Source organism: Euprymna scolopes, chromosome 34 (genome assembly GCF_053919585.1).
Source record: "Euprymna scolopes isolate OS-2025 chromosome 34, ASM5391958v1, whole genome shotgun sequence".
Taxonomy (NCBI): domain Eukaryota; kingdom Metazoa; phylum Mollusca; class Cephalopoda; order Sepiida; family Sepiolidae; genus Euprymna; species Euprymna scolopes.
The window spans coordinates 38990057-39002599 of record NC_136515.1 but is presented as its reverse complement, the minus strand read 5'-3'; the positions used below and the strand labels follow the sequence as shown (position 1 = coordinate 39002599).

The window sequence follows — 12543 nt, the reverse complement described above, 5'->3', positions numbered from 1 at the left end:
TAATTCCACCCAGCTGTGTAATCAAATCCATTCCTAGAAGTAGGTTGTACCCACGTAGCTCCCCGTGCAGGCCCGTCGCCGATGCTTATGCTGATGACACTCACCCTGCAAGTGACCCTGTACCAAGTGTCGCAACCAGTGTCTACAAGGGCGAGGCATTCACGTCCATTAACATGCACACTCACTGCAGGCAATGCCTTGTTCAGGGACGATCTGGGGAGAGGACTGGCGCTGTAGCTTCTTCCCCTTGCCCGTTTCCTGGACAGGCATGGGCCGGGTGTCCCCGGTTTTTACACTTGTAACACTGAAGCCTGCTAGGCCTTTGAGTCAATGAGCGTGATGAGAGACAATCACGGGCCAAATGGTTGGGTCCACCACACTTGTAGCAGCTTGTAACCGTGCCCAGGTCCTGAGATCCACCCTGTGATGGTTGCACGGCTACCGCACAGTCTACAGTCTCTGGGCTCTTTTTTAGTATCACCAGCACCCGCGCTAATACTTCCGAGATGTCCATCTCGTCTACTTGGGATGAGGCTTGGAACAGAGCCTCCACACCAGCAGGCAATCCTGCAATAAATGCACACCAGCAGGCCTTTATTTGACATTTCTCTGAACAGGACCGCAAGTTTCTTCAGTTCTGCCAGATAAACATCAACTGTCTCCCCGGAATGTAACTTGCATGCTATAAACTCCTTCCATGCAGCAACCGGATCTAGTACAAATGCTGTGAAGAGGGCGTTTTTGATGCAGGTGAAATTTGCCTTCTTTTCGTCCGTTAGCTGCTGGTATAGAGCATATGCGCCCCCAATGAGGCGCATTGGGACCACTCATTCCAGACACTTCACATCAATGAGCTGGCATATCAATTCTGCCTTTTCTACCCATTCTTGTACTGACTACTCAGGGCTGCTACCATCAAACCGTGGAATTAGCTTAGGATCAAATCCTGACATCATACCGAAAATAGCTTGTAGAACTGGAATCTCCTTCACTCATTCCAATGCACTGAGTAACAGTCTGTATTTTGAAAAAAAACTTCCCCATTCCTCCAAACGACCTGCTTTATATTACATTCACCCACGTGAATCTCGCGAGATCACATGAGACGGTTTCTGTTAAATATCGCGGACGCCATCTTGGTTTTTCTTTTTTCTGTCCAACGCACATGACAGGCAGACACGTGGGTGCTTTACAGGTAAGCCGTTTGTATGTTCCTTTCTATTTTCTCCACATAAACTGTCTCTGATGAGTTGTTTGGTGCTTGTACGCCATTCAACGAAACACGTGTAAGACAAAATATTATGAAAGAAAAAATATAAACATACATTTGGATTTTGAATGTTTACTACTTATTATATATAAAACTAGCAGGGGTACCCGGCGTTGCTCGGATGTTTCGAGGTGTGTACGGTATTGAGTAAATCAAAACAAAAGAATAAAAAAAATCGTTGCCCGGGTGTTTGTTTCCGGGGTGGGGATTGTTTTCTATTGTATTCGAAAGAGTAAGGAGTAAACTTAATGTGCCAAAGGGGAAAAAAGTATTTGTACACGTGAAAAATAAAGTTTTCTGTGTCTATTTCCGAGTTAATTAGTAAAGTGAAGTGCTAAGACATTGTAAAAAAAAAACCACCTTTATTTTGTGTAAGCGATCCGACGGATCATCCGTTGCAGACGATGTGTAGGGAAAAAAAGTAATAAATTGCAAAAAAATAATAAATAAATAACCACTGATGTAATAAGTCACCCGTCCCCTGAGTATGAATTCCGAAATTAGTGGAAACATAGCATAATATAAAAGTAAAAAAAAAAAAAAAAAAAAGTCGTATTATCGTGTGACAGTGAGGAATGAAAATGAAAAATATAACGATGTTAAACATGCCGTCCCGTAAATCGCAGTTCTGATTTTTAGAAAATCCTACCAACGCGAGTCTAAAGTTAATGGAAGTCGAGTAATCGAAGTAATGTGTTCGGTAATGCAATTCAAGATTTTTTTATTGTTTTATTTTTTTTTTACTGTTTTTTAATGTTTCCAATGATTTTTTTACTGTTTTATTTTTTTTTTACTGTTTTTTAATGTTTCCAATGATTTTTTTACTGTTTTATTTTTTTTTACTGTTTTTTAATGTTTCCAATGATTTTTTTACTGTTTTATTTTTTTTTACTGTTTTTTAATGTTTCCAATGATTTTTTTACTGTTTTATTTTTTTTTTTACTGTTTTTTAATGTTTCCAATGATTTTTTTACTGTTTTATTTTTTTTTACTGTTTTTTAATGTTTCCAATGATTTTTTTACTGTTTTATTTTATTTTACTGTTTTTTAATGTTTCCAATGATTTTTTTACTGTTTTATTTTTTTTTTACTGTTTTTTAATGTTTCCAATGATTTTTTTACTGTTTTATTTTTTTTTTTTACTGTTTTTTAATGTTTCCAATGATTTTTTTACTGTTTTATTTTTTTTTTACTGTTTTTTAATGTTTCCAATGATTTTTTTACTGTTTTATTTTTTTTTACTGTTTTTTAATGTTTCCAATGATTTTTGTACTTTTATATTTTTTTTTTTTTACTGTTTTTTAATGTTTCCAATGATTTTTTTACTGTTTTATTTTTTTTTACTGTTTTTTAATGTTTCCAATGATTTTTTTACTGTTTTATTTTTTTTTTTTACTGTTTTTTAATGTTTCCAATGATTTTTTTACTGTTTTATTTTTTTTTTTTTACTGTTTTTTAATGTTTCCAATGATTTTTTTTACTGTTTTATTTTTTTTTACTGTTTTTTAATGTTTCCAATGATTTTTTTACTGTTTTATTTTTTTTTACTGTTTTTTAATGTTTCCAATGATTTTTTTTACTGTTTTATTTTTATTTTTTATTGTTTTTTAATGTTTCCAATGATTTTTTTTACTGTTTCATTTTTTTTTTTTACTGTTTTTTAATGTTTCCAATGATTATTTTACTGTTTTTTTTTTTTACTGTTCTTTAATGTTTCCAATGATTTTTTTACTGTTTTATTTTTTTTACTGTTTTTTAATGTTTCCAATGATTTTTTTACTGTTTCATTTTTTTTTACTGTTTTATTTTTTTTACAGTTTTTTAATGTTTCCAATGATTTTTTTTACTCTTTTATTTTTTTTTTACTGTTTTTTAATGTTTCCAATGATTTTTTTACTGTTTTATTTTTTTTTACTGTTTTTTAATGTTTCCAATGATTTTTTTACTGTTTTATTTTTTTTTTACTGTTTTTTAATGTTTCCAATGATTTTTTTACTGTTTTATTTTTTTTTTTACTGTTTTTTAATGTTTCCAATGATTTTTTTTACTGTTTTATTTTATTTTACTGTTTTTTAATGTTTCCAATGATTTTTTTACTGTTTTATTTTTTTTTACTGTTTTTTAATGTTTCCAATGATTTTTTTACTGTTTTATTTTTTTTTTACTGTTTTTTAATGTTTCCAATGATTTTTTTACTGTTTTATTTTTTTTTACTGTTTTTTAATGTTTCCAATGATTTTTTTACTGTTTTATTTTTTTTTTACTGTTTTTAATGTTTCTAATGATTTTTTTTACTGTTTTATTTTTTTTTTACTGTTTTTTAATGTTTCCAATGATTTTTTTACTGTTTTATTTTTTTTTTACTGTTTTTTAATGTTTCCAATGATTTTTTTACTGTTTTATTTTTTTTTTACTGTTTTTTAATGTTTCCAATGATTTTTGTACTTTTATATTTTTTTTTACTGTTTTTTAATGTTTCCAATGATTTTTTTACTGTTTTATTTGTTTTTTTACTGTTTTTTAATGTTTCCAATGATTTTTTTTACTGTTTTATTTTATTTTACTGTTTTTTAAGGTTTCCAATGATTTTTTTACTGTTTTATTTTTTTTTACTGTTTTTTAATGTTTCCAATGATTTTTTTACTGTTTTATTTTTTTTTACTGTTTTTTAATGTTTCCAATGATTTTTTTACTGTTTTATTTTTTTTTACTGTTTTTTAATGTTTCCAATGATTTTTTTACTGTTTTATTTTTTTTTTACTGTTTTTAATGTTTCTAATGATTTTTTTTACTGTTTTATTTTTTTTTTTACTGTTTTTTAATGTTTCCAATGATTTTTTTACTGTTTTATTTTTTTTTTACTGTTTTTTAATGTTTCCAATGATTTTTTTACTGTTTTATTTTTTTTTTACTGTTTTTTAATGTTTCCAATGATTTTTGTACTTTTATATTTTTTTTTACTGTTTTTTAATGTTTCCAATGATTTTTTTACTGTTTTATTTTTTTTTTACTGTTTTTTAATGTTTCCAATGATTTTTTTACTGTTTTATTTTTTTTACTGTTTTTTAATGTTTCCAATGATTTTTTTACTGTTTTATTTTTTTTACTGTTTTTTAATGTTTCCAATGATTTTTTTTACTGTTTTATTTTTTTTTTACTGTTTTTTAATGTTTCCAATGATTTTTTTACTTTTTTATTTTTTTTTACTGTTTTTTAATGTTTCCAATGATTTTTTTACTGTTTTATTTTTTTTTTTACTGTTTTTTAATGTTTCCAATGATTTTTTTACTGTTTTATTTTTTTTTTACTGTTTTTTAATGTTTCCAATGATTTTTTTTACTGTTTTATTTTTTTTTTACTGTTTTTTAATGTTTCCAATGATTTTTTTACTGTTTTATTTTTTTTTACTGTTTTTTAATGTTTCCAATGATTTTTTTACTGTTTTATTTTTTTTTTACTGTTTTTTAATGTTTCTAATGATTTTTTTACTGTTTCATTTTTTTTTACTGTTTTTTAATGTTTCCAATGATTTTTTTACTGTTTTATTTTTTTTTTACTGTTTTTTAATGTTTCCAATGATTTTTTTACTGTTTTATTTTTTTTTTACTGTTTTTTAATGTTTCCAATGATTTTTTTACTGTTTTATTTTTTTTACTGTTTTTTAATGTTTCCAATGATTTTTTTACTGTTTTATTTTTTTTTACTGTTTTTTAATGTTTCCAATGATTTTTTTACTGTTTTATTTTTTTTTACTGTTTTTTAATGTTTCCAATGATTTTTTTTACTGTTTTATTTTTTTTTACTGTTTTTTAATGTTTCCAATGATTTTTTTACTGTTTTATTTTTTTTTACTGTTTTTTAATATTTCCAATGATTTTTTTACTGTTTTATTTTTTTTTTACTGTTTTTTAATGTTTCCAATGATTTTTTTACTGTTTTATTTTTTTTTACTGTTTTTTAATGTTTCCAATGATTTTTTTACTGTTTTATTTTTTTTTTTTACTGTTTTTTAATGTTTCCAATGATTTTTTTACTGTTTTATTTTTTTTTACTGTTTTTTAATGTTTCCAATGATTTTTTTACTGTTTTATTTTTTTTTACTGTTTTTTAATGTTTCCAATGATTTTTTTACTGTTTTATTTTTTTTTACTGTTTTTTAATGTTTCCAATGATTTTTTTACTGTTTTATTTTTTTTTACTGTTTTTTAATGTTTCCAATGATTTTTTTACTGTTTTATTTTTTTTTTACTGTTTTTTAATGTTTCCAATGATTTTTTTACTGTTTTATTTTTTTTTTACTGTTTTTTAATGTTTCCAATGATTTTTTTACTGTTTTATTTTTTTTTTACTGTTTTTTAATGTTTCTAATGATTTTTTTACTGTTTCATTTTTTTTTACTGTTTTTTAATGTTTCCAATGATTTTTTTACTGTTTTATTTTTTTTTTTACTGTTTTTAATGTTTCTAATGATTTTTTTTACTGTTTTATTTTTTTTTTTACTGTTTTTTAATGTTTCCAATGATTTTTTTACTGTTTTATTTTTTTTTTACTGTTTTTTAATGTTTCCAATGATTTTTTTTACTGTTTTATTTTTATTTTTTATTGTTTTTTAATGTTTCCAATGATTTTTTTTACTGTTTCATTTTTTTTTTTACTGTTTTTTAATGTTTCCAATGATTATTTTACTGTTTTATTTTTTTACTGTTCTTTAATGTTTCCAATGATTTTTTTACTGTTTTATTTTTTTTACTGTTTTTTAATGTTTCCAATGATTTTTTTACTGTTTTATTTTTTTTTACTGTTTTATTTTTTTTACAGTTTTTTAATGTTTCCAATGATTTTTTTTACTCTTTTATTTTTTTTTTACTGTTTTTTAATGTTTCCAATGATTTTTTTACTGTTTTATTTTTTTTTTACTGTTTTTTAATGTTTCCAATGATTTTTTTACTGTTTTATTTTTTTTTTTACTGTTTTTTAATGTTTCCAATGATTTTTTTACTGTTTTATTTTTTTTTTTACTGTTTTTTAATGTTTCCAATGATTTTTTTTACTGTTTTATTTTATTTTACTGTTTTTTAATGTTTCCAATGATTTTTTTACTGTTTTATTTTTTTTTACTGTTTTTTAATGTTTCCAATGATTTTTTTACTGTTTTATTTTTTTTTTACTGTTTTTTAATGTTTCCAATGATTTTTTTACTGTTTTATTTTTTTTTACTGTTTTTTAATGTTTCCAATTATTTTTTTACTGTTTTATTTTTTTTTTACTGTTTTTAATGTTTCTAATGATTTTTTTTACTGTTTTATTTTTTTTTTTACTGTTTTTTAATGTTTCCAATGATTTTTTTACTGTTTTATTTTTTTTTTACTGTTTTTTAATGTTTCCAATGATTTTTTTACTGTTTTATTTTTTTTTACTGTTTTTTAATGTTTCCAATGATTTTTTTACTTTTATATTTTTTTTACTGTTTTTTAATGTTTCCAATGATTTTTTTACTGTTTTATTTTTTTTTTACTGTTTTTTAATGTTTCCAATGATTTTTTTACTGTTTTATTTTTTTTTTACTGTTTTTTAATGTTTCCAATGATTTTTTTTACTGTTTTATTTTTTTTTTTACTGTTTTTTAATGTTTCCAATGATTCTTTTACTGTTTTATTTTTTTTTACTGTTTTTTAATGTTTCCAATGATTTTTTTACTGTTTTATTTTTTTTTTACTGTTTTTTAATGTTTCTAATGATTTTTTTACTGTTTCATTTTTTTTTACTGTTTTTTAATGTTTCCAATGATTTTTTTACTGTTTTATTTTTTTTTACTGTTTTTTAATGTTTCCAATGATTTTTTTACTGTTTTATTTTTTTTTTACTGTTTTTTAATGTTTCCAATGATTTTTTTACTGTTTTATTTTTTTTTACTGTTTTTTAATGTTTCCAATGATTTTTTTACTGTTTTATTTTTTTTTACTGTTTTTTAATGTTTCCAATGATTTTTTTACTGTTTTATTTTTTTTTTACTGTTTTTTAATGTTTCCAATGATTTTTTTTACTGTTTTATTTTTTTTTACTGTTTTTTAATGTTTCCAATGATTTTTTTACTGTTTTATTTTTTTTTTTTACTGTTTTTTAATGTTTCCAATGATTTTTTTACTGTTTTTTAATGTTTCCAATGATTTTTTTACTGTTTTATTTTTTTTTACTGTTTTTTAATATTTCCAATGATTTTTTTACTGTTTTATTTTTTTTTTACTGTTTTTTAATGTTTCCAATGATTTTTTTACTGTTTTATTTTTTTTTACTGTTTTTTAATGTTTCCAATGATTTTTTTACTGTTTTATTTTTTTTTTACTGTTTTTTAATGTTTCCAATGATTTTTTTACTGTTTTATTTTTTTTTACTGTTTTTTAATGTTTCCAATGATTTTTTTACTGTTTTATTTTTTTTTACTGTTTTTTAATGTTTCCAATGATTTTTTTACTGTTTTATTTTTTTTTACTGTTTTTTTATGTTTCCAATGATTTTTTTACTGTTTTATTTTTTTTTACTGTTTTTTAATGTTTCCAATGATTTTTTTCCTGTTTTATTTTTTTTTTACTGTTTTTTAATGTTTCCAATGATTTTTTTACTGTTTAATTTTTTTTTTACTGTTTTTTAATGTTTCCAATGATTTTTTTACTGTTTTATTTTTTTTTACTGTTTTTTAATGTTTCCAATGATTTTTTTACTGTTTTAAGTCCATGCATTTGTTATCATTACTTTCATTTTACCAAATAAGAGCAAATATTTTCCATCATTAAAATTTACCATCTCCCCAAAATCTATATTGTTTATTATTCTCCATCATGGTCGATTTTATTGCACGTTAATTTAACCCCACCCCAAAATATAAAATTTTTTATTAAACCCCCACCCCACCTTTATACTTAAAAAAAGAAAACTACATTGGATAAGTAAAAAAAATTAATCCCTCCCCACGATTCCACTAAAGAAAATGAAAGTCGAATCGGTTACATGTCTTGTTTACCGCTGGCTGACCAGAAAGTGATCCCCACTCTAAAATTTTAAATATTTTTTGTTTCAGGCTGTTTAAAAATAATTACTAAAGCAAAGTAGGATGCCAATTTTTTAGGGCTATGCTGAGTGAGATAGTAAAAAATATCCCCAAAATTTATTTTTAATATAAATTATTTCAGCAAATAAACATATTTCAACGAAAGAAAGCATCATGCTCATGCAAAATTCATCCTAAAATATGTAGCTGTCATCAAACAAAAATGTCATATTCCAAAAATTATCAAGTAGTTTTTTAAGTGAAAAAAAATAAAATTTTATGAGTAAGCAAGTTTGTGTTGATCTGCTATGTTGTTTTAAATAAAGGGAGACAACTCTGGGTTCGTCTTCCTAAAACTACTGAAATCAAAATCAGCCTTGTAAAGGATGCAATTTAGTAAATAGGAAATTAGATTTATTATTAAAATCGCTAAAAATCATAAAAAGATTATTTTTTTTTATATAAAAACCTACTTGTTCAATTTGAGAGATTTTTTAAAGTTTTGGATTTTTGGAATGGGAACATACAGCATAAAGATTTTTCTGTATTTTTTTACAATCTAATACAGCGTCATTTACCCCCTAAAAACCCCCTGGATCTACTTTTTTGTTTCTTTTGACTAATGCGTTTCAATGGCCTTTTTTATCTTTTTTAGATTAGGAGTTCATGGGGGAGGGGATACTTTCTAATTTTTGATTCCTTCCCATCCACCCATTTTTTTGAAAATCGAAAACAAAACCGGCCTAACTATTTTTCAAGGTCGGATTGACTTGCTTTCCTTGTAAACAGCAATATTCAAAATGGCGACCAGGTAATATATAGAGGGGAAACACCAGAAAATGAAGGTCTTAATATCATAAGAACTATTTGCCAGCGACAATTTTTGTTATAGTATCGCAGTTACCATTTGCTACGAATCGCCCAGAGCTGGCTGTAACCCTTCGGCCATTGACTCTCTCTGAAATAAAACTGCTTAAACTTTACTCATTCCATTCAGCTCTAATTTCTTAACCAAATACAAACAACCTTCACATCATCGTGGCAGCAGCGCTTCCTTTATATCAGGAACTAAAATTATTCCCTACGAGGAACTAAAATTATACAGGTGGATTGATTGAAAAATATGTATGGCATTACAAGTACAATATAAAATAACGTCCGCCTGATTGAAAAATCAGAGCTGTTGACAACTTGCAGGACTCCATTTAGATGAGTGTGTTGGAAGTGTCTATTATTTGGATTCAATGTCTCCCAAGATACCTTCCAAGCAAAAATGGACTAAATCCTAGAAGGCCTAGATGGCATAGCCAGCATTGCCGATGATGTAGCCGTATTTGGCCAAATTATGAGGAACATGGCAAAAATTTGCACAATCTGATGGCTCGAGCTAAAACTGGACTTGCAAAAAGTGTTTTATAAAGCAGCCCAGTATATCTTTATATGAAAACATATACATCTCTACTGGAATTAAACCAAACCCAGACAAAGTGCGTGACATCAAGCAAATGCCATCCACAAAACAAAGGGAACAACAGTGTTTTCTAGGTATGTTAAATTACCTTTCCCCATATATTCCTAGCTTTGCTGAAAAGGCTCACCCATTACGTAGTCTTCTTAAATTCCAATCAGCATGGATTTGAGACAATGATCATCAAAAGTGCTATGACCGGCACATTTGTATGGTGTTCAACGATACGACATCTACCTCTCCAGAAAAGCCTTTTCCATAATCGCTGACCATAAACCACTGATTACATTATGCACTAAACCACTGTATGCAACACCATACTAGCTACAGCAAATGCTACTGAAAACCCAAGGCTACTTATACCAAGTAATATACAGACCAGGTAGCGAAACGATCCTTGCTGAAACCCTAACCCAATTGCCCAACCCTGAAAACAACAAATCAGGTGAGCTAGATGAGAAAGTGGATATTATAAATGCTGGAGTCGATGAGAATCAGACCATCTTGAAATAAACAAGCGTATGGTTGCAAGAAAAATACAGACGACCGAGTAAGGCTAAATATATATATATATATTATTTCTCACCAAATCAGAGATTTAAGGCGTCGTCGTCATGATGGCTGGTCGGGCGTTGAGATAAACTCATCAACGATCAAAATTTCTTTGGGTTCGGTTGGGTGCGGGGCGGTCATGGCAGAAATGTGGCTTAGTGTGTGCGGCGATCGTTGTTAGCTGATGGCACTTAGCACGGGGTTGGTGAGAGGTGATGATTTGGTATCAGCCAAAGAAGGAAAGGGGCTTGTATCAGGATCGCGGGTGAGCGGTAGAAGATGCTGGCTGTGCGTAGTAAGCTCCGCGTCTGATGTCGCTAGCGAGGGGTCGGATGCTGGTTGAAGACGGAATGAGTTCATAGCACGCCACGCTAGGGCCGATCTGTCTGTTGTTGAAAAGGGCTTGTGTTTTATAGTCATGAAGCGGACGTAGTAGTAATAGTCGCCATTTTTTTTTTTGTCACTGGCTTGAGTTTCGCTTTTTGATTGTGTTTGTTTTTCGTGCTTTAATAAGTTGTAGAGAATTGTCTGTTTGGTGTATGCGTGCATGTGTTATATCGATTTGAAGCTGATAAAATTGTTGGTGTTGTGAGGTTGCAATGTTTTGTGAATTATATATTGGTGTTTATATGCTTAGGAGTTGTGTTTACTGTGATGTTTGTGTTTTGTATTTTTTTTTTCTTTTGCTGTGCGGCTTTCTCTGGCAGTTTTCTTTGTTGAAGTAAGGTGCGAGTTATTCTAAAGATGTGTGCATCTAAAGAAATGGGTTTTGAAGTTGTCATGTGTATTTATTGTGTTCATTTGCATTATATCGACGAACAGATTTGTGCTAGCGTCGCCATTGCTGGTTTCCGGTTTATTCATGAAGATATGGAGGGGTATGTGATATAACAATCTCAACCATCAACTTCTCATTTGAAAAGCAGAAAATGCTCTAAAACGAAACGATGAAGGATCCAACCAAAAATCTCATTAAGGAGGTCATATACCAGGGATGGCCAGATAATATCCATGAACTACCTGCCAAGATCTGATCATATTGGTCTTTCCGTGATGAACTTTCTGTAGAATCTGGAATCCTGTTCAAGGGCAAGCAGGTACTTATCCCAAGCTCCATGAAGGAAGACATCTTATACCAGCTCCATCAAGGCATAGAGAAAATACACTGACTTACAAGAGAAAGCGAGTCGTGCACACTTTGCCAGGAGCACCAAGATGCGCACAGGAATGAACTGCTGCACCCACATGATATTCCATGTCAACCTTGAAAGTTCATTGCATCAAACATATTCAAAATTGATGGGTAGCAATTCCTGCTTACCACTGACAGGTACTCAAAATATCAAATTGTTGATGAGTTATCACTAGTAACCAGCAAAGCAGTGGCAGATAAAATGAAATACTACACCTCACCTTTTAATCGCCCAGATGAAATAATGACAGACAATAGTCTACAGTACTCTGAACAGGCTTTCCAAAGCTTCATAAATTCCTGGGGCATCAGGCATCTCACAAGCTCACCTTACTATGCGAGAAGCAATGGTTTCATAGAGAAACATGTAAAAATAACAACAATAAAAAAATGCAAAAAAGGGGAGACAACTGACATCCAGCTTGCTCTGCTACAGATTAGGGCAACACCAATAGACAGCAAACTGCTATCATTAGCTGAAATACTTTTTGGAAGACCCATACCAAATAACTTACCAAGCCGATCTGAACCAGGAAAGGAAGAACATCGCAAGCAATTATATGAGATATCTTCAAGCATGGAAACCCATTATGAACATTATGGTGGAATCAGAAAATTACCAACACTATTCCCAGACCAGTGGGTATGAGTATTAAATAAACTTGACAACACTTGACATCCTTGAACTATCATCAAGAATGACGAAAGTTACATAATAAAGTCACCTAATGGAACTAGACTCTCTCACAATCGCACCCATTTGCATGCCGTACCAACTCCGGTGAAAAAGAAGGTTCACTTTGATATCCTTAAACCTGACACACACTGGACACAACAAGACCAAGGGAGATTGATGCTGGAGATGAAACCATAAAACCCAACATCACTAGGATTCTATTAGACAACAATAAATATGGCCTATTTCAAATTAAGCCGGGCAGAATTATAAGAACACTCTTGCGATACTAAGACTTATAAATATACATTCAACTAAATGGAGGGGATGTTATAGTATT

The 12543-nt window shown here is 28.1% G+C and overlaps 1 protein-coding gene across 1 annotated transcript; it reads right to left on the bottom strand.

The window, feature by feature from the left end:
• Nucleotides 1–202: 202 nt before the first annotated feature.
• LOC145259238 (uncharacterized) lies at nucleotides 203–11464 on the bottom strand. The gene is made up of 2 exons (XM_080117080.1): nucleotides 11356–11464; nucleotides 203–609 (listed from the first exon to the last, which is right to left on the bottom strand). The coding sequence occupies exons 1-2, from the start codon at nucleotides 11462–11464 to the stop codon at nucleotides 203–205; spliced, it is 516 nt and encodes a 171-aa protein (XP_079973206.1).
• Between the last annotated feature and the right edge of the window lie 1079 nt (nucleotides 11465–12543).

Excerpts from the sequence above, each read along its gene's own strand:
- LOC145259238 (XM_080117080.1), bottom strand. The coding sequence starts at position 11,464 with ATGTCTTCCTTCATGGAGCTTGGGATAAGTACCTGCTTGCCCTTGAAC. Across the intron at positions 610-11,355 it reads ATATGATCAGATCTTGGCAG|AGAAATGTCAAATAAAGGCC; the intron begins GTAGTTCATGGA and ends GGTCCTGTTCAG.